We start from the raw sequence: 20,441 nt of genomic DNA, 5'->3' as shown, positions 1-20,441 counted from the left end.
CGGGCCATTCCATGGACGAGACCTCAACACACGCCACACTACCTTACCTTGGCACCTTACCTATGCGTAATACCTCAATCATCTCGGACGAGAACTCTTCGAGTGTTGGGTGTTTGGCGAGACGGGAAAAACTGGAAACATTCAAAAAGGGGGGGCCCCCCATATTCACCGTGGATCATATCAAAGTATGACTCTGTTGATGTTTGGGAAAAATCTCTCCCACTTTCGGAGAGGATACCGTTACCTTAGTATAATGGAATACGACGGCACTTGATACTCCACCGCTTGACTACACGTCCCGCACGTGAGACGCAAAGAGCCCGCAATCTGACGAGTAATATGGGCTCCAATGGGCTCAGCGCCGCCCAAAACAGCAACTCGTTGAATTCTCATGTGTCCAACAAGTACCCTCTGCTACTTGGGGGGTCCAGTACCGTCTCCGTTTTGTTCCGTCGTTTGCCGTTGCTGACTTTTTTTTTGGTCTTCTCTTTCGCCCTCACTATGATGCCTGCTCGGTCACCAGTGACCCTAAAACTGTTTTTGTGTAATTAGTACGGATATACATGCCAGATTCAATCCAAGTACATGCGCCAGCGAGATCCGTAGCAGAACACCGAATGCTGGCGCCGGCATCATTCATAACCCCCTCATGTACGTAATTGACGCGATGCCGAAGCTACATTGCAGCATTTCACTTCGCTTTGCCTCTCAACGGTTCCAATCTTATTCCAGTCCCCGGCACTTTTTTTTGTGCACTAAGAATGACTCCAACCTGTCCAATCTTCTCACATACGCAGTACGAATAGTGGCACTTACCACCTTAGCTCCCAAGACCTCCGAGAACAGGAGTACGTACCGTATTACGGAATCACGGAGTATCGCCCGTTCATTCAACCCAAGCAGAAGTGGCAGTGATTCGTAAATCAATAATCCCTGAATCCCATCCTGGAGCTGGATGCAACATCCGCCCGCCGAGGCTTACTCGATGATGACGCTGCAGAACTACGCGATAACATGATAGGGCCTCGATCGCCGTCGCTACTGCTGTCGCAAACGCAATGTCCAGCATGAGGCAGCTTCACCGCATCGGCCGGCCCTCCTGCGGTCATCCCAACAAGCGCTCCCAGGCTAATCCGGAGAACATCTACCCTCCCCAATAACCACTGCCCGTAACCGTACCCGAGCCCGAGGTGCCGACTTCACCATGCATTGCAAAAGTATACCCGGGCTGCTCCCTCTGTGGTGCAACTCTGTTTGATTAATGTCTGTATCCGTAGCCATACCGGCATATCAATACTGCGTCAACTCCATCAACAACCCGGGCCATCTGCCATTGCATTCGTGCTGCCATTGTCAACCTTGTCCGAGCACTCGAGAAGCAAGGTAATCCAGTCTCGAAAGGGTTGATCTCCTTCGTGCTGCATGCTTGGCCTGCCACTACCCCACACAAGCTCAAACAGCGCCCGTTCGACTCGTATCATGTGCATTTGACGCTGCGCTTTCGGCCTCCGTCTTATCAAACATTCCTTTCCCCCAACCCAGCCGATATACGGAGTATGGCTTTCGTCGCGCTTCACCCAGCCGACCTAGTCCCTACAGCGCCGATCGGCGGTTGGTCGGGCTCCAACGCCAAGCTTTCCTCCACAACCTCCCTTTTTCGTCACCACCGGCTGTCAGGAACCGAGAATCGCAATCAAACCCCCCAGCAAGCCTTGCACCATCTGCATCACCCACGCAATCCCCTGCGCGATCCGGACCGCTGTCGCCAATAACGCGAAGCCGCTGCTCAGCGCAACGAGAAACCTCCCAACGTCCGTCCAAGTTGACTTGTTGACATCAAGTCGCTTTCTGGCTGGCGATGTCGGATCAAAGCAAGGTGATATGGCTTTCCAATACCATCGAGCCACGCTCCCCGCAATCTGCTTGCCGTCGGTGGCGCACTCTAGCACACGCTTACTCAACACGCCTCTTCTCAAACGACCTCCGGTGTCGCCGCCTTCGGAGTCGCTGTTCACCAGGGTCGTTGACGTGCTGCAGCCAGCTTTTAACCTGGCTTGACTTGCTGCTGACAACTGCTGGCTCTCCGTTGGTGTATCCTGTAGATTGTCGTTTCTCCCTTTCATGGCACAAAACGTCTTTGAACTCTTGCGGCTGCTCATCGCCTCTATACCGTCTGCTATGGTGTTTGTTGACTTTGACGGGCTCGTGTTCGAGAACCTCATGATCTTGAACTTGTTCCGCAATCTCCTACTCGGAACAGAGTCGGGAGGAGGCTTCCTGAGGCTGGTAGGCAGCGATCTGGGCGTTCCGCTGGCCGGGAGGCTCTGTTTCCGAGTTTCCGCCGTCCTGTTGCCCGAATTGGCCAATGCGGCCCGCGCCGCCCCCGTCGATGCGATCTTGCTTTGGCCCTGCTGAGTGGCTGGCTCCAACACGGTTAGGGGTGATGTAGACGTGGACATGTGTAGTGTGACAGGGTCCTCGGCTTGGCTCTCCTGCTTGTCGCTGTCTGCCAAATTTCTCGCAGAGTATTTCTCGACCACCTTGTGGATCGCATCGTTTCGATGCTGGAGGGTCAGCGTTTGGCTTCCTTTTGGTGCCAAAGCCTGGGTCCTTATTTTGACGGTCCTTAGATGTCGCACTTTTTCGGTCGAGATGTCCTCTGTTGACGTTGACATCTGTTCGTCGCACTGTCGACTCACACGTCGATTCTGCAACATGCTCCAGCTTTCGCTGACTCTTCTCTTGGGTTCTTCTTGGCATAGGCTCGATTGTGAAAGACCTTGGCCGCAGCCAATAATGGTGGTGATGGGTGTGGTGGCAGCTTTTGTCTTTAGAGCCTCCATCTTTCCCACTTCCCGCTGGCATATCACGTCCTCGCGAACCTCCATCCTTCTTGGAGATGTTGCTCGGTCCTCGAAGGTGAGACTTTTCGGGATTGGCGGCTCTTGGGTCACCTTGCAAAGGTTGTCCTCCAGCGCCTGGATATGCTCTCGGGCCAACAAGTTCTCTTGAAGCGGCGGGCTTTTCTGGTCGATCTGGGATGTCAATAATGACTCGAATGGGGATATGTTCGCTGTGATTGGTGGGCCACGAGTCTTGGCTGCCTGCTGGTCGTTGAGTTCGTGAGTTTGCATCAATGAACGGTAAGCCACTACTAGCGGCGCTACTGCCAATTCCACCTCGTCGTCCAGGGCTTCCATATCTCGGATCAGTGGGATAAGTTGTCTTGCCTCCCAGCGGTTGAGTGTTGCCTGCTGCTGGTAGTCCAGGGCTGGGTGTAGGTATGTTTCCCCCAGGATATGATCTCTCAAGAGGTTTGTAGGCGTCAGGTTTGCGCTTGCTGATACTGTCCTCGAATGGCGGATGGGGATTTTGCCCGAGGTTAGAGACATGTTTCTTGAGAATTCCCTGCTGTGGTATCCCAGCGGATCCTGATCGTCTGCTTTCCGTAGAACCATTGGGTTGGAAACGTCCCGGAGAGCTTGCCGGCCTCCCGGCTCTGTCTCTGGGCGTCGCTGGCCTAAAAAAGACACCGTTTTTTGAGGTCCTTGAGGTATGGGTGGTAGCTCCTTTTCCATGGCTTTGCCCTTCTGGCTTTGACCTTTGGTGACTGGTGCTGGGAGGGCGAAGTGACCAGGCCGGCTTCTCTCACTGATGCTTTGAGGAGAGTTCAAGTTTCCCAACGGGAGCGGCAACTGCGTAGGTCGTCGATCTCCGCCTAAGTTTCGAACGTTTGTTCCGAGTTCCTGAGCCGCGGTGGATGCCATGGATGATCGTCTGCTTTGAGGGGTTCGTATCACAGTGTCAGATGAATCAGCATCGTTTTCTTCCGAGATGATATGTTTGGGCAGATGAGATTTGGGATCAGTATGGCCCATCCCCAAACGATGAGCGTTTGGTTGCTCAGGCAGGTATCGGACGTCTTTCGCTTCAGAACCTGACTCATTGGTCAGTACATGAGCCCAATGTCGACACAAGCTAGCTTACCGCGAGTCGATACGCTCTTGTTTGACTGCGCAATCGGGCTAAGTATAGGCTCTTTGGCAGAAGACCACTGCTGTCTATGGCGTTGCCACTGAACGTTGCGCTGTGCTTGTCGTATGGCTTCCTTTTCCCGATCTTTCCGGGCAAATCTTTGCTCTTCTCGTTGCTGGAGCTTTTTGGTCACCTCTTCTGTGAGGAGTTCGGCCCCGCGGCGCGTACGTCGAGACTCCGACTTGTGTCTAGCTTCCAGCTTTTGGTCGAGAGTCAAGGAAGCAGAGCTGAAGCTGGTTGTAGACGGTGTCTCAACGTCTAGTTCTCCTGTGACTGGGTTGATTCCTGTGACGCCAAGGTAATCTCCACTCTCTTTCAGAGTTCTGCGCTCCCGGTGGATCAATCGACGTTCTTCCAGTGTTCGTTCTTCTCTTGAACATCTAGTTGCCGGTGTATGAGCGATCGTGTTAGCTCTTCGGAGAAGAGGCTCAGGTTCAGAAGATCGGGCTTTCCGAGAACGGCCCAGTTCCTTGGCCGTGTTCCAGCGTGTGATGCGGTCAGAGCTTCGACCTATTCGTGGTGGACTTGTCGGAGAGTGTCTAGATCTCGAACGAGGGTTTTCGGCGGTTTCCTAGTACCCTTGATTCCGATGGGTGCTACCCTTCTCAGCCCGGCGGCTTGGGAGGACGGCCCTCAAACGCGCGCTTAGATTTAACTTCCGGCCAAACCCTTCGGAGACTTGCTGTCCAGGACGTCGAGATAAGACTCGAAACGATGGTGCATCGGGCGGTCGACCGGTGGCTGGAGCTGAGTGGGTTGACATAATTCAATTCGAGGAGATGCGGGGATAGAAATGCTGCATGGTACGACAAATAGAGAGTAAACAAACAACGATGCCGGCAAAAGAACTCAGGAACCCGTTGCCAGGTGTGTGTCCGGCGGCGATGTAAGAGATCGGAAATGATGGGTTGCGTTTGGAAAGGGAGATCCTTGCGCAGGAAGGGACGACAGGTTTGAGCAGTCAATGTCAAAGAGGCGCAACGACTCGACGAACTGCTGCTGCTGTCAACCCCTGACTCAAGGAACAAGGCAGTTGCTTGTAAGTTGGCGACACTCCTTCCCAGCATATAATCCAACTCAATTGAATTTCTCTCTTTCCCATCCCTTTTCCTTTTGTGCTTCGCCCTCCTCCTTCCATTGTTAGACGTCAACCAGAGCAACCGTCACCCACGCCTGCGCAATGGATTTCCCCCTCTTTGGCGAATTGCCTCCAGAAATTCGAGCTGAGATCTGGAAGCTGTCACTTCCTGAAGTCGAGTCAGAAGTTTGCATCGTTCCGTCGACATGCGACACACCACAGTCGTTGCTGGTGTACACTGCCTTTCCGGTGCTGATGCATGTTTGCCGCGAGTCTCGCCAATTCGTCCAGAACTCTAGACTGAGTGGAATTCATCTTATGCGTCCGCGCTCGGCCATTGACACGACTGATTTTCCTGTGCCGTTTCGATCTTATCAGCCGGAATTGGATACCCTGTTCTGCCAGAACCAAGGTCCGGCATCTTTGGAAGACATTGCCAGTGAAGACGCTTTCGAACACGTCATTCAAGAGACAAGGCATCTGGCTATCCCAGGCGAGAAAGAATTCTTGGATCTGGTAGCCTGGGTACTCACATTCTACTTTCCGAAACTGGAGACTCTGTCAGTGGTTGTCGGAGACATCTCAAATGGCTCTTGCTTTGGCTCCTACCTCAATGCACCAAAGACACGCTGCAAGCTGCGCCGGATATCTGCGGCAGATACACAGATATGCAACATCGATGTAAGAGATCTTGACGGAACCGAAACCTTGGACCCGTCGCACCTGTCGAGATGCATGACGGAGTACACACAAGAGCTCGAAAAGATCATCGAGGAGTGTTTCAACGACATGGACAGAACGTTACGAAGAGCTCATCGCTGGTGGAATCGTGAATTGAAGACTTTCAAGAGAGTCCAATATTTGACCCAGACTTTTGTTCAGTACGAAGCAGGAAGTACATTCCGGTTGGAAACCACATTCTCGTAGCGCAGGCATGTTAATGAGGCTCGGGTAGCAATGAATGATAGATGGTTCGTTCCAATTGGCATCACTAGACAGTTCCTTCTAAGGAACCGAACGTACTTTATCAATCACATGAGGTGCACATTCTTGAATGCGCTACGGTATTTCTTGGCAGAGCAGTGTTCAAGGAGAGCAGGTGCAGCGCCTCCAATGTACCTGCCTTCTCTTGAGGCTCTCGTCGAGCATCCAGGGTACCTTCCTGCCTCATCAGACTGACCTCCGTCCACAACGTCCCTCCAACGCCTATGACCCTTTCTCCTTTCTTCCGTCTCGCCACCGCAGGCGAGGCGATCGATATGGAGGCTTGTGGGGAAGCTTGGGTCAAGGAAAGTTCATGCTTCCGAGGTCTAGATGTCACTGCCCTGCACTTTCTGAAGTACGATGCGGGAACATGGAGCAAGACGTAGTGAGGAATCCATACAGCAACGGAGTGATAGCCAAAGGGCTTGGTGAAGACAGGAACTAGAGATTGGCAAAACATCATCCGAGGAAAGGCATCAAGTGTCGATGTTGACAACCTTGCTCGTTATTCTACTGGGAGGAAAGAATCAGCATAGCTTGTGGAATTCGCATTATCTGCTCTTCAACTGTTTATTCTGCTTTTCTTCGTTTTCATGTGTGCGGAGGCTTATCAAGGGCATCTGACTTCCCAAGACCCATGCGAATATTTAGACACTGAAATGACCATATTCGACAGCGCGGCGAGTATTTTCCATGGATAAGAAGTGTCAAACGAAACGGAACGAGGAGGCATATCTTTATCTCCCGCTATCGCAGAGGTCAGACAACCGGGAAAAGCTTGTTCCCTCGGCAATGAGACGCGTCTTCGTGAAAGTTCTCAGAGGAAATCTAAGTCTGGCGAGCCAAAGGGTCGTCAATCTCCGACGAGGCTAGATTTAGCAACACTGAGACTAGTCTTCAGGATGAAGGAATTGACAGACTTTAGTTGGCTGGGTAGCCAACGTCAGTAACAACAAAATAAACTCAGTCACCATCAGGAGGCAGATACAGTCACTTCTATATCCTGAAGACATATCCAAGGATCGCAAGGTACAAGGTCACCAATTCGCCAAGTTGCAGGGATTTCGCGAGAACTGTGCCGGGAATAATGCACCTTCACCAAAGAAAGATTGATTGAAGAGAATACAAATTCAGTCTTGAGACTTGAATAGTTGATTAACAAAGAAGAACGCCGGCCCAGGAATCGACCATCCGCCCGAACCAGCCCAACGCCGCCATATGCTGCTGTAAATAAGTTTGAAGCCATCAAGCAAAAAGTCTTCCCAGAGCAATGTCACCCATCTCTCATGCCACGTACGTCAAGCCCTCTCAGTGGAAACCCGACCATCTAGAAGGGTACCGTTCCCCTTGTTGATTGCTTCTGTTCCTCTTCGCGCTGGCAAAGGGATTGTAATCGGGAGCACTCGTGTGGTCGAGAGCATCTGAGCCAGTCGATCTTCTAATCTCCGACTGCTTCAGTGGGCTTCCTCGACGTTGTTCCCGAGCAGCCATTTCTCTCGAGTTCCGGGGCGACATGAAGCCCTGGTTCATCTCATTAAGACTCGACGTCTTCTTGAGTGGCGAGTTCGCGTGGTTGAATACACCCAAGTTTCCGCCAAAGCTCGTTCCTCCGGTGTTCGCGGTGGACGTTGAGGTCGACTGGTACATGGGTGCCGGCGGGAGACTTTGCCGGACCGAGCGAGTGCTGGGCACAGGGGTGAAGGACTCGGATCGCCTGTTAGACGTCGGAGTAAAGAGACGGGACGCGAAGCTGCTAATTGGAGGAGTGTGGACCGGGTCCTCCTGCTTGACGTGAGGATTGGGTGTAACCACAAACTCTTTCTTGATGACCGTCGTAGGCGTTCCCAGTTCGACAAAGGACTCTTCATCCTTAGCCTCTTCAGGCGAACACTGTGTGCCGACATCGCGAACAACCGGGTGAAGACGTGGCCGCACGAACTTGGTGTCGTACTCGTGGAGGACCTCCTTGTGGATGATAGCCGTATCCTTGATCTGCTGAGCATACCGAGTTTGGACGAAAATCAGCTGGACGGAAAGAATGAGTTGTAGCACAATGCAGTTGAAAACTGTTACACTCGGTCTGGGATCCAAGGGCACCAGAGGGAGGAACATCATATAGACAAGGACGTGGCCAGGGCTGAAGAGGCAGAAGAGCTGCAAAGAGACCGGGAGAGGATCCCAGACACTTAGCTCCCAGACGTCGTGTGATCTGTCGGGGTGGGCTCGCGACTCGGCAGTCTCGGAAGACAGGAGGTTATTCAAGAGTCTCAGGGGCGAAGAGACGGCCGGGTCGGACCTGGCTTTGACTCGTTGGGCTGAGGGGGTGTGCGGCTTGTCTTCAACGTTGACTTGGAATAATCGGTACTGCCTCGTTCTCGACATGGTATAGAAGGCGTTGGCGACAGATAGGAGGCCAAGAATCCAAACGAGGGGCCGCACCTGAGGACTTGTTAGCAACCATGATGCGCAACCCATGCGACTCGATGCTACTGACAATGTAGGTGACGATGCCCCCGGAGCTCCCATCGCTGAACACATCATCCTCGACCTCCGATGCTACGCAGTTAGCTCTAGCAAGGAGAAACACGAAGTTGCAGCCGAGCCCGAGCTGTGTTCCTAGTGCCTTTGAATCCCAATCTCTCGTCTCCAATTCTTCCGATAGCCAGAGCAAGAAGTCCATAGGGTTCAGCATGGCCTTCAGGCGCTCAGAGAGCGGCTTCTTTCGCACTAGACGCGGCATCTCGTCAGATTGCGCTTCTTGCCATCAACAGGCGACTTCTGGGCGGATGGAATTCTGGAAGCCTCGAAGGCGATGGTTTCGTGGTCGACGGGCGGGATCGAGTGGTGCGTCGGTGTCGTTTGTCGTCGTTGTCGTCGTCGATTTCGTCGCTAGGTGAAATTGTTTACAAAGAAGTCTGGGTCTATTGATTTTTGGGCCATTGTCCCGCTGCTAGGCAAGAGGAGCTTTCGACAGGGGTACCTTCCTTATGTGCATGGACCGTAAACTGAAAGGAAACTGAAAGTACCTGGGAGATACGTACCGGAATGCTGCAAGTGGGGTCTCCACTGGCTTCTGTCGCATAGCCCACACCTCATCCGAGCCTGTTAGCAGTTCGGGCTCCAGCAGGCGGTACCTGGCAGAACAGCGCTAACAGCACTTCAGCCACAGTGAGGTGCTGGAGTGGAGCGCTGCCAGCCCGCCGCCAGGTCGGGTACAGGTAATCAAGGCAAGTACGTCAATCCGTCCGCCGACCTCCTGGGCCATCGCAAGCTCTCCAACAACCGCACAAGTCATCCAAGATGGCTTCACAAGCAGATATGAAGGACCGCCAGTTCCTCGCCGTTATTGGCGACGAGGTAGGACACTTCGCGTATTCGACACCATGACTGATTACAAATGGCTAAAACTTGAGAACTAGGACTCGGTCACCGGCCTCCTCCTCGCTGGCATTGGGGTGCGCTCTTTCGACTCCACGACGATTCCGATTGCGGCTCGAGATAACTAACAAGTGCACAGCATGTCAGCACGGGTGCCGACCAAGAAAAGAACTTCCTGGTGGTGGATAGCAAGACGGACACCGCTACGATCGAGTCTACCTTTGAATCCTTCACTTCGAGGAAGGACATTGGCATCATCCTCATCAACCAACACGTCAGTAGCGATCCCGGGGGGGAGGGGGGGAGGCCTTGTGCCAAGAGAACACATACTGATTGAAAGAACAGATTGCCGATCGCATAAGACATCGGGTCGATACCTACACTGCTGCTTTCCCGACCGTTCTCGAAATTCCGAGCAAGGACCACCCGTACGACCCCGAGAAGGACAGTGTTTTGCGCAGAGTGCGCCGGTTGTTTGGCGAATAAGCATGTAATTCCACAGATTATGGGGATAGTAAGGGCCAAGAGGCAAAAGCATGGTACGCCGGCAGCGTATTCGGAGTTTGGATGGACCGCACCGGCCTATCATGAATAAATTGCGAGCTACATGCCTAGCACCGCTACCCTATGTACGTACGCATTGTTATGCCGATACTCCTACGCAGAATGAACACCTAAAAGGACCCTCAAACGGATCCATCACACGGGCGAAGTTGAACTGCGTTATGCCAAATTCCTAATGCTACCAGTGTTATGAGATGAAGTGAAACCCCAACAGCAATCTGGATGTATCGCTACGTGTGACTGTAACCCATGCCCCATCATCGTAAACCTTCGTATGCTTGTAATTAAGTTAAAGCTCCAAGCTGAAGAAGCTCTTGGTGTTGCGCGAGAAAACGACTTGAGCGGTCAAGCAGGTGATGGGGACATCATCGGCGGTGTAGACGTCAGCAAAGACGGTGTACTTGCCCTGTAGATATTGTCAATAACCTTATAAGGTTCATATAGATGAGCCTGACTTACGGAGGGGATCTCGTTAGGAAGCTCGACAGACTTGGTGACGGTGAGAACACCCTTCTCGATGGGGCACTCGAGGTCGACGTTCTCGATCTGCTCGCAGAGGTCCGCCTTGGTGCTGATAAGGCGGATGAGGCCGTACTTGACCTGGAGAAGGACGTAGGCGCCCTTCTCGATGTTCTGCTTGACGGTGCCGGAAGCCTTGATGACGAGCTCCTTGCCACTGAAACGCCATGTTAGCTGGCTCCCGTTTCACGATACCGCGGTATGCATCGTCATAGACTGGGGGCTACTGCAAACAAACTTACGCCTGAGGAGGGTTGGGAGAGAGGTCTACGCTGTCGATTGTGACGATGTCCTCATCATGAGACTTGGGGCAGAGCTCCAAAGGCGAGTCGCCGGGGACCTTGAGGTCATCGTTAACAATGACGGACTGGTCTCTCTGGACCAGGACGCTGGCACCGGCCGGTGCGAGACCGGCGGAGAGGAAGGCGATGACAGCTGTGGCGAACCTCATCGCGGATAGAGGTCGAGGTTGTTTAGTGATTAGGAAGATGGGATATGAGCGGTTCGAACAACGGCGGTCTCGATGTCGTTGATAATGCTCGGTGTGTACTCGTCGGCGTCCGAGGTTCGATGTTTAGCGTGAGGATGATGGGAGGTGATAGAGAAGTGGTTCCTGCGAGTGGCTTTGGTTGGTAGGTGGTGAGCAACGAACGGGGCTGGGTTCGGAGGGAGAACGTCATGGGGACAACGTCAAATCGATCTGATTGGATGGAGCTAGGTGGACCTTGGTCGGGACAAGCGCCTTTGCCTTCCCCAGCGACCATGGCGACATTGGAGGTACCTTTCATTGCATATCTTTGGTGTAGAGCAAGCAGTGCCCTTTGTATAGGTCTGTACATTGAAGTATAGCTATTTGATTGGAAGCTCACATTGCAGAAGTAACAACCACAAGGAGCCTCCGAAATAATGCTTTTGCTGGACCAAAGCAAGTACACTAGACAACGACAGAGCCTCTTGAATGATGTCCCAAAAGGTACATCGAATCCTGTCGTCGGCGTCGCACGGGCCACCGTAAAATTCCCACTCTTCTGCTTCGTTCCCCTCCAAAGATCCCACTTTCGTTATCGACTTCCCAGCTCCAGATTACCTCCCGCCTTCGTCTTTTGGAGATTGAAACGGCCGAGTCCTTCGATTACGAGCTGCGACCATGGAATTGCGTCGCGAGTGCCATATCACCATTTGCGCATTGAGGGAGCCGTCCATGCGCAAACAAGACGGAGCGCCACACGAGGAAGGAGCTGTCGGCGTTCTAGCCACAATAATGGACTTGACTTTTCGCCTCCGCCTGTGCTCACTCCTATGCGACGGCTGGAGCCTTGTCACACAGAGCAGCTGGGCTGTTTCGACGGCCCAGGTTTTGTTGGAAGATCCCTGGAACTCTGGTCCCGTGGACAGAACCGAAGCAGACAGACAGCAACCTCAGCATTGAAAGCCCAGTGCCAGCCAAACTGTTCAGGGTCTCTCCATCATCACAAGCCGCTGGCTCCTCCAAGATCTTCAGTATCGGAGCCAGAACTGCTTGGTGCGCACTTCGATCCAAGCATCTTCGAGGTCTCGACTGCGCAGGTTTCGTGATTGGACAGAACTCCGTCCGCGATTCAAGAAGTCGTGCTACGGCATGGATGATGACCTGAGAAGAAAGGTAGCCACACCAGGAGCCACACCATCTCATGCGTCTTTCATGGTGGGAAAACCGTGGTGCACGGGTCCGTCGGCTTGTACCAATCAGTCCGGCGTCGAGTGCAGGGAGCTGGCACAAACAAGTGCTCGAGTGAACCGGAAAGTGTGGCCAACCTGCTTGGACGATGATTGGGGACCGTGGTCAACAAGTACGGGGCACCTCGACAACTCAGCTGCAGCCCTGGCTATCAGTGTCGCAAACTTTTGGACAAGTCTCGAGGACGCGATCATAGGACAGGGAGATCCTAGCTACAGGGACACCGGCCGCGAATCATGCCGGGGCCCTTTACGCCAGCTGGGTGCGGATGGACGACGGGAAACCGCGACTCTTTGTTTTGTTTGTCTACTCGGTATCTCCAGTTGAGGAGAAGGATGACGGGGCGAGAAAGCGGAAGGATAGCGCAGTTCCTCCCGTCGATCCCATCACCGAGGAAGCATTATTATGAACGGCAAAGGCTCGACGAGCCTTCGAGACGGCAGCGGGCACTGATGTTCCCCCCCTACGTCGTACTGTACTTGGAGCACCCGGGCGCTCTGGGCAACCAGTCAACCCAAGGGCAACAAGGACCACAACTGCTCGCAAAGGCGCCGCGCGTGGTCGCATTTAGAGGCGCGCAATTGTGCTGGACCTGAGGAGCATTGACTGAACGTGGTCAAAGTACCGATACTTCTGCAACTATGGCTTGGTGAGGCAGATAGATGACACCTCAGCAACCCAAAGGGCCGCCCCCCATGCCTCCGTTTCTGTGTACACTGTCACAGTTCGCAGTAGAGTTCAACGCAGCGTGCCATTTACCGAGCTCTTGGAGGCCAACCTAGTCTGTCTTGGTGAGGGGTCGAGCCATTTGGCGCAGATGGTTGAAGGGGCATCGGGCGACGGCGTGGGATTTTGGAGAAAAAAGGAGAGCAACTGGAGGCGAGAGTCAGCTACGCTACTCCGTACCGAAGTGTCGAACGAAAGGGTGGGATGAAGTTCCAGTGCCGAGAGGGGAAGCTTCGCATCAGCCTGCGGTGATGATGACTTCAACCTGCATGCTGCTGTCGCCTTGGGTTGACGAGCTGTGCAAGAGGCTTCACGGAAAGTGTGATGGTGGAAGAGCTCCAGCTGCAGTCATCAAGGGCCGCCTCTGCGGGCGGTTGACCTTACGGCGAAGATACTTACCTCTGCGACACAACCAGCGAAAGCTTCCGTCAGCCGTGAGCGTGGGCGAGCAGAGACGACTCTCTCTCACTCTAGAGTCAACATTTGCGCATCCGAGTCGGAGCTGTTTGTCACCTCCAAAACTCCAACGCAAAGTCGCATGCAAAACTGCAGGTCTCCAGCTTGACCAGGGGGAAGAGCGACTTGTTGCAGGGAGCGAAAGACCGGCTCCATGCACGATAATATTAGGCCCTGGCAGTAAGACCCGGTCGGCCATTCCCAGATTGATCTACTGACCAATGAGAGAAGGGAGAGGGATGTTGAGTTGAGACCTCAGACAAGTGGGAATCGGCAGGACGCGACGCTACGCCGTGGGACTTGCGGCTTGGGGGAGGAGGGACTTCACCATTTTGGGTTTTTAGAAGGAGCATCAGAAATGCTGCCCTTTCGCAGGCAAGCCCCACTTTATCCAATGGAAATCCAATACAACCCGATCCCACTGCAGCCGAAAAGAGTCGCTGAGCCAGAGACGTATAGAGATGTACCTTTTCTTCCTTTTGCTTCCTTTGAAGTTCTCAAGGTACCTCGGCCTATCTATCCAGTAAGTCACTCCCGTCCTCGTTGAGGTGTGTACGTACATGTAACTATGGGTGGCTGACCTTGGTGTAGCGTCCTCTTCGTTTCCGTAGCCCTCGACGCGATGAACTCTCGACTGCCGTATTCGTACCTTTTCGGCTGGACACACAATTCTGCGACGAGAAGTGAGAAGCTCTTCTATGATGGATCAGAGAGAGAGGGAGAGACGAAAGTGGATATTGGGCTTGGAAGCGAAGAGCATTCGAAGCAGTGGAGTCCAGAGTGGATGACGGCGCCTTCGAAGTCGGCCTTCTTTCTCAGTCTCACCACTCACCACCTTACCTCCAGCGGAGGGCCCCCCGAGTGTCTCTCCAGTCCCGTTGGCTTCTTCTACCCCTGGCGCCATGGCGGGTTGGACTTGGGCTGCCCTCAACCGGAAAGTGACTCTTGCCACCCGCCCACGTCGTCTAGCTGCCTACCTAGCACAAATCAGAGAAGAGCAACCACTCACTTGTTCACAAGTCAGGCAGAATAGGGGGCAAGGGTACAAAGGTTTCCTGCGAAACGACGCGCCAACGGCAAGTCGCTCGAAGGCCTCCTATTTTAAGAAAACCCAGATTGCGCATAATTGGACGGGCCTCACGTCTCCCTCGGGATGGGATGAAAGCCATGGTCATCCCCGATTCTCAGTCTTGAATTTCGCTGGTTTGGTTTTCCAAAGACGCTACCATGTTTGAAGGCATCGAATTCGACGCTTGTTCAACTGGAACTCAACGAGGAGATCAACGCGACGCCGGCATTCTCCCGCTCATAGTACGGAGCACACAGGCAATCAAACCTACGCTTATCTTATGCCTAGCCTTCCGTCGGCCAGATACCAGTCACATACTCTCTCTCCCGTGTCTCTGGCGTCGACTTCTCCCCTCCTGGCTTACGGCAATAGGGATTCAGTGCTCACAGCTGTTCACTTCCGCCTACGCCCTCCACGCCTACCTACCTGACGGATATCTTATTCGTCTACGCATATGGCACGCGGATGTCCTCTCTTTTGCAGGCAGAAACCAGCGAAGCAAGGCATCCATGAACCCATCCATCCGTATGGCGCACGCAGAGTCACTCCCGTCGCGCGGGTCACCCCTCTTTCGACCAGTCCTCGACCAGTCTGCCGTCGCCTTTCGCCCTCGGTCGTTCCACCTCTCGCTCCTCCCGTCACATCCGCCCGGCGTTTCTGCTAGGGCCAGAGAGGATCCATCACCCAACTCGCACCAAACACCAACACCACGCTGCCTGCCCATTTCTTTCTCTCTTATTACTCATTAAATCTTTGCATGCCGCTTCTTGTCCCTCCACTCCCACCAGACGAGTCTGCCTCTTGTTTTTGTTCACATCAAACCGACGTTCCGTGGCCGCCAGCTGCTCTCATCAAGATGATGAGAGTCTGTTCTAGTCGAATGCCTCCTTGATTTTGTTTTCGGTACACTTATTGCGGATAGCGTCTTCACTCCACTTTCTCTCCAACATTTTGCTTCTTTTATCACGCAGACTTGGATTTTTTTCTTTCTTTCGCCATCTCCGCCTTCTTCTTTGCCTGGTCGACCTCTCAGGCGCGTCTGGTGCGGAGGGCTAACAAGGCACTCACCAGTCCTTCATCAGACGGGAACCATCACACACTTTCCCATTTTCTCTGTGTCTGGTTGCGGCCTGAAACCTCTTCTGCCTGAGGCATCATGGATCTGCGCTAGACATCTGATTGGACAGTTGGAGCCACTCATATCAGCGTGTCCACCGCCTTTCGGGCTTAGCTTCAAGTAAGTACCGGTACCTCTGTACCCTGTTTTCCCTACACACGGGCTCTGGCTTTTCTGCCCTCGTCTCCCGTTCTCTCTCTCACTCTCTTCCTCGTCTGTCTTCCCGTCTCTAGTCTCCCCCCGTCCTGTTGTCGTCGCCCTTCCCTCCAGCGCATGTCCGGCCATACCAGGCTGTGACGGCTGGCGGACTGGCTGGTGGTAGCCAGTGCCCCCCAGCCAGCGGGCAGCGGGCCAGGTGCCAGGGCATCTCAAGCTGAGCAGGTGCGATGCTCCCCAAGCATCCCAGCACCCAGCAACCCGTCCTGAGTCCTCATCGCCCTTCCCCCCAAAAAATCCCATCTTCGAAGACGCCCCCCCTTCCCTTGCCCTCCCTCCCCCCCATCTTCCAGTCCGCAACCCGCGCACCGAAGCACAAGGTGCCAGTCAGTCCCCAAGCCCGCAGAATCCAAGTCCCCCGACCTAAGCAGTGCAGTCACTGTTCCTGCTCGTTCGCCCTCTCTCTCTTTTCGGCTTGGCCTAGGCTCCGGCCTGCACGCTCCTGCACTGGGACCTGTCTCGCTCAACTCGTACCGCACCGCACCAGCACCAGCACTCCTACCTACTACTCCTACCCAGGTACTGCTGCTGCTGCTGCCACCACCACCACCGCTGGTGTCTGCTACGCTCCTTTGGGGGACCCATCCATCTTTCTCTCCTTCGTGTCGTGCCCCCCTCTCTTCTTCTCTTTCAATCTCTTTTCCACCCTCACTTGCTCGACCCAAAATACCCTTCTCTACCTCACCTCCGGTCCTCAACACTCGATTTCCTCCTCATACTACATTCTCCCGACTCGGCCCAGCTTTTCGAAACGCTCCATCCCTCCCCGTCGACGAGGCGCAACCGCTCAACCCTTTCTTCGACTTGATCCGTCTTCTGGCTTCGATCGGTCCGTGGACACGCTCTTCGCGATCACAATTCGAAAAGTTTTCCACCTCACGACGCCCACAACACACGCTTGTGACAACCTAACGGTGTTTTCCTGGTTTCGGGACGACCGCGGTGTGTGAAAAGCGATTTGTTGGACCGTTCCTCGCCTCTGCGACGACCTGTCCTTTGTGAGCCGGACTCGACAATCCCACCGAGTCCTACCTTACCCAGCTTCGTCGAGAACCCTCGACTCGACCATACCCTTCCCGCCGACGGATGACGACGGCCCTGCGTACTGCTGTTTCTGTGGTTCATTCGACGGCTTGTAGCTGTACGTCTAGACAGGCGTCGTCATGCTACCCAGGCCGCAACAGTAATCATCTCACCCAATACCTCGACTTCAATTCGCACCACGAGGCAAACCTAGATTATGACCGAAAAGCCCCAGCCGCTGTCGACGCAGACCGCGACTCCTAGTCAGACCCTCTTCGCCCCGAGCGTACCAGTCTCAACACACAATGTGCCACGCAAGGCCGAGACGGTAGAGGAAGAAGAGCCGTACACGATCAAGTGTATTTGCAACTTCACTGACGATGATGGAAACACGATCTATTGCGAGACGTGTGACACGTGGCAGCACATCGACTGCTTTTACCCTCACAGTCGCGAGGAGGCCCTCCGCGAAGACTTTGCCCACTCGTGCGCTGATTGCAAGCCGCGCCCCCTAGATCGACAAAAGGCCATCGAGCGAACCCGGCGACTAAAGAATGGTCCCACGACAGAAACCATACCAGATAAGAAGGCCAAACGCCCGCCATCCAAAAGCCACAAGAAGAAGCCAAAGCCAACGGACTTGCAGTTGAATGGCCACCCTGTGGGCCAGGAGAATGCAAAGCACGGAAGTCCGAGCGACCACCCTCACCCAACCAAGAAGGTGAAGTCATCCCATCGGCCATCCCATTCGATCAGTTCTCAGAACGCAAAGCGAAGTCCTTCGTACGGCAATGGTGGGCGATCACAACCCAACGGCCACCCCCCAAGCCCAGCAACTACTCCCCCGGACCTTCCGAGCGATTTTCAAATACACAATTACTCGGACGGCTTCTTGTCCATGAGCAAAGAAGCAGACATCCCCATCACTCGCATCAATTCCTTTGCGAGCCTCTTCGTTTCCAATACCTTGTCAGTTTGGCTTCGGGAACCGGATCGTATGAGGCAAGAGACGGGCGAGGAATTCAACGACGTCTTTGCCAAGCTGCCGAAAGACATTGACGCTCGCAAGCGTCAGCTTCACGTCGAGAGCAAGAAGATTCCTGTCTCGCCAGAGACGACATTACGATGGCAATATCTTGCTACCCCTGCCGCCATCGAGAAAGACGTCCCTTTGATTGAACTCAACGGCGTGATCGGATTCCAAAAGGACTACTGCGCAGATCCCGAAAACCTTTGGGAGGAACTTTCGTCCCCGTTACCTTTTGTTTTCTTCCACCCCATGCTTCCCTTGTACATTGATACCAGGAAAGAAGGATCGATGGCTCGCTTCGTTCGAAGAAGCTGCAAGCCCAACGCCCTGCTGGATACGTACCTGTCAGGCCAATCCGAGTATCACTTCTGGCTCATGAGCGACAGATATATCGCGGCAAACGAGCAAATTACTCTACCATGGGACTTTAGGCTACCCAAGAAGTTCCAGGCACGGTTAGTGCATCTGCTGGGCCTCGCTGACGACGACACCAATACGCAGAACGAGTCTGAGATGGACGAGGCTGAGTACCAAACACTATCGGGCTGGATTCATCGGATATTGTCCGAGTACGGCGGCTGTGCGTGTGACTTGGGTGCGAACTGTGCCTTTGCTCGCTTCCACAGACAACACCAAGCGAAGGTTCAGTCTCGGCCTCCCGCAAAGAAGAAACAACGAAAGCCAAAAACCCACACCATCTCTCCCACCAGCACCGGTCACGCTACAAACAGTCGCGCAGCTAGCGAGGGACACCAAGACGACGCCGACAACGACGGTCGGTCAGTTTCTGAGCGCAGCAAACCGCCTAGTCGTGATCGCACGCCCGTACGCCAGGGTTCATTGGATCGGCCAGGTATCCTCACAGAACCGACTGACAGGGACAAACGCAAGGTTCAAATGGTTGAAGACTCATTCCGACGAATGGAACAGCAACAACCTCCACGCAAGAAGAAGCGAACATCCGATGGCACGGCATCCACTTCCGGTTCTTCCAAGACGAAACAACGCAGCTCAACCAGCAACGCATCCAGCGGCACTACACACTACGTCGATGCGGGAACATCTCGAAGCAAGTCGAATTCCCCTTCAAGTGGCGTGTCACCAACGGCACAGAATCCGTTCAAGGCACCTGCCTCCAGAGCGGAGTCGGTCGGTTCCCAGTCCGGGCGAACATCATCCACACCTCGTCCCGTTTACTGCGATGCCGGTGTACAAACTGACCCTGTCGAGGGCGAGTGGTACAGTGAGCCCGTTCAAACACCCAGGCCACGACGCCGTATCATATCTCTTTCGCAACGGCTGCTCAACAATCGACACCGCCTACGCTGTGATGAAGTCGAGAGACGCAAGTCACTCTCTTCTCTCTCCGCTCAGGAGCCAACACCCATGGACGTGGATCAACCAGCTGAGGTCAAGCCTAGTGCTGAATCTCCTCCGCCCTCCAAGGACATCGGCAATCAAGCCCGCGATACATCGCCAGCCGCTCCTCCTGCTGGCGATGTCGTGATGTCGGATGCTCCGACAAGTTCGCCAAGCACGGTAAAATCGCCCCTGCAGACCGACAGCGTTTCAGATGGACCCGCGAATGGCTCAAGCAGCCCGTTGAAGATGAGATCACCGGAGTTACGGGTCACGATGCCACCGGTCCCTGCCTTCAACGGACCCACATCGGCGACTCCCAGTGCCTCAACACCGTCGACAATTCAGTCGCCGTTCTCCGCAAGCAGTCTACCCAGTCCATTTGCTCCGACTGCAGTCAATGGTGTTGGGGCACATCCAAGTCCGGTCAAGAAGAAGTTGAGCCTCAGCGATTACACCAAGAGCAGGATGAACAAGGCCAAGCCTGCTGGCACTCTGAAGACCTCACTCTCTGGTACTGAGGAGACGAAGCCAACGCTCGATGCTATCGTCGATTCTCCAGTGATTGAGAAGAGTGCGGATGTTCTTACACCCGTTACGGGCAACACGATCAACTCGAATCCTGCGGCTGCGGCCGCCAACACGCTGTAACATAGAACGGGGTTCACGAGTTCCGAAGATGACACGGCGGCTTTTATTTCCCCTCTAAATATTATCAAAAACGTTTCGGGGCGGCGACAGTCTGGTGATTGACTTTGGCGTTTGGGCAGCGACGGACAATGGGAATGGGAAAGGGGAAGGGGTTCATCGGGTTCGGTCAGCGCTTTTTCGGGAATGTCTTCAAATGAACTTCGTTTTACTGTTGTTTTTGGGAGGAGCTGCAAAAAGAAAATGCACGTCTTACGAAAAACACACAAGCCCATTTCGACACTATTTTGTTTTTGTCGTCTGGCAGGAAAGCTGAATCTTTTCTTCGATGGGGGATCTATGGCGTAACGTAAGGGGGACACGGACAGACGCAGTGAAGAGCCGGGTATCGACCGATACGAGATGAAAAGACCGGGAAAGGAGGTTCCAACTACTCTCGCCACGAACGGCATGTTTTCGTGTGTATTTCTAGGCTTTGTTAGCTGTGCCGGGCGAAGTGGAAGTCGCCTCGGTGCGGGACTA

General features: G+C 54.0%; 10 protein-coding genes across 10 annotated transcripts; 6 read left to right on the top strand and 4 right to left on the bottom strand.

Moving 5' to 3' along the window:
• Positions 1–1,673: 1,673 nt before the first annotated feature.
• On the bottom strand, positions 1,674–4,798 carry CPAR01_04837 (uncharacterized protein; the record flags this gene model as incomplete). The annotated part of the gene is made up of 3 exons (XM_060489117.1): positions 1,674–3,937; positions 3,988–4,559; positions 4,614–4,798. The coding sequence occupies 3 exons, from the start codon at positions 4,796–4,798 to the stop codon at positions 1,674–1,676; spliced, it is 3,021 nt and encodes a 1,006-aa protein (XP_060353323.1).
• Positions 4,799–5,215: 417 nt separating this feature from the next.
• CPAR01_04836 (uncharacterized protein) lies at positions 5,216–6,040 on the top strand (the record flags this gene model as incomplete). Its single annotated transcript, XM_060489116.1, has 1 exon — positions 5,216–6,040. The coding sequence occupies one exon, from the start codon at positions 5,216–5,218 to the stop codon at positions 6,038–6,040; it is 825 nt and encodes a 274-aa protein (XP_060353322.1).
• Positions 6,041–7,405: 1,365 nt separating this feature from the next.
• Positions 7,406–8,837, bottom strand: CPAR01_04835 (uncharacterized protein; the record flags this gene model as incomplete). Its single annotated transcript, XM_060489115.1, has 2 exons — positions 7,406–8,536; positions 8,592–8,837. The coding sequence occupies 2 exons, from the start codon at positions 8,835–8,837 to the stop codon at positions 7,406–7,408; spliced, it is 1,377 nt and encodes a 458-aa protein (XP_060353321.1).
• A 560-nt stretch (positions 8,838–9,397) lies between these two features.
• CPAR01_04834 (V-type proton ATPase subunit F) lies at positions 9,398–9,961 on the top strand (the record flags this gene model as incomplete). Its single annotated transcript, XM_060489114.1, has 4 exons — positions 9,398–9,454; positions 9,517–9,552; positions 9,615–9,749; positions 9,821–9,961. 4 exons carry the CDS (start codon positions 9,398–9,400, stop codon positions 9,959–9,961), a joined length of 369 nt encoding a protein of 122 aa, XP_060353320.1.
• A 367-nt stretch (positions 9,962–10,328) lies between these two features.
• CPAR01_04833 (ML domain-containing protein) lies at positions 10,329–11,009 on the bottom strand (the record flags this gene model as incomplete). The annotated part of the gene is made up of 3 exons (XM_060489113.1): positions 10,329–10,445; positions 10,499–10,715; positions 10,801–11,009. The coding sequence occupies 3 exons, from the start codon at positions 11,007–11,009 to the stop codon at positions 10,329–10,331; spliced, it is 543 nt and encodes a 180-aa protein (XP_060353319.1).
• Positions 11,010–11,031: 22 nt separating this feature from the next.
• On the bottom strand, positions 11,032–11,322 carry CPAR01_04832 (uncharacterized protein; the record flags this gene model as incomplete). The annotated part of the gene is made up of 1 exon (XM_060489112.1): positions 11,032–11,322. The coding sequence occupies one exon, from the start codon at positions 11,320–11,322 to the stop codon at positions 11,032–11,034; it is 291 nt and encodes a 96-aa protein (XP_060353318.1).
• A 142-nt stretch (positions 11,323–11,464) lies between these two features.
• On the top strand, positions 11,465–12,133 carry CPAR01_04831 (uncharacterized protein; the record flags this gene model as incomplete). Its single annotated transcript, XM_060489111.1, has 1 exon — positions 11,465–12,133. The coding sequence occupies one exon, from the start codon at positions 11,465–11,467 to the stop codon at positions 12,131–12,133; it is 669 nt and encodes a 222-aa protein (XP_060353317.1).
• A 1,785-nt stretch (positions 12,134–13,918) lies between these two features.
• CPAR01_04830 (uncharacterized protein) lies at positions 13,919–14,490 on the top strand (the record flags this gene model as incomplete). Its single annotated transcript, XM_060489110.1, has 2 exons — positions 13,919–13,980; positions 14,049–14,490. 2 exons carry the CDS (start codon positions 13,919–13,921, stop codon positions 14,488–14,490), a joined length of 504 nt encoding a protein of 167 aa, XP_060353316.1.
• A 1,616-nt stretch (positions 14,491–16,106) lies between these two features.
• CPAR01_04829 (uncharacterized protein) lies at positions 16,107–16,809 on the top strand (the record flags this gene model as incomplete). Its single annotated transcript, XM_060489109.1, has 2 exons — positions 16,107–16,189; positions 16,236–16,809. Coding segments are annotated over 2 exons (657 nt in total), but the record flags the coding sequence as incomplete, so codon positions are not given.
• Positions 16,810–17,099: 290 nt separating this feature from the next.
• CPAR01_04828 (PHD-finger domain-containing protein) lies at positions 17,100–19,922 on the top strand (the record flags this gene model as incomplete). The annotated part of the gene is made up of 1 exon (XM_060489108.1): positions 17,100–19,922. The coding sequence occupies one exon, from the start codon at positions 17,100–17,102 to the stop codon at positions 19,920–19,922; it is 2,823 nt and encodes a 940-aa protein (XP_060353314.1).
• Between the last annotated feature and the right edge of the window lie 519 nt (positions 19,923–20,441).

The sequence above is a fragment of the Colletotrichum paranaense genome (genome assembly GCF_030867605.1).
Source record: "Colletotrichum paranaense strain IMI 384185 chromosome Unknown Scaffold_3.1, whole genome shotgun sequence".
In the NCBI taxonomy this organism is placed as follows: domain Eukaryota; kingdom Fungi; phylum Ascomycota; class Sordariomycetes; order Glomerellales; family Glomerellaceae; genus Colletotrichum; species Colletotrichum paranaense.
This window is presented reverse-complemented; position numbering and strand designations above follow the sequence as displayed.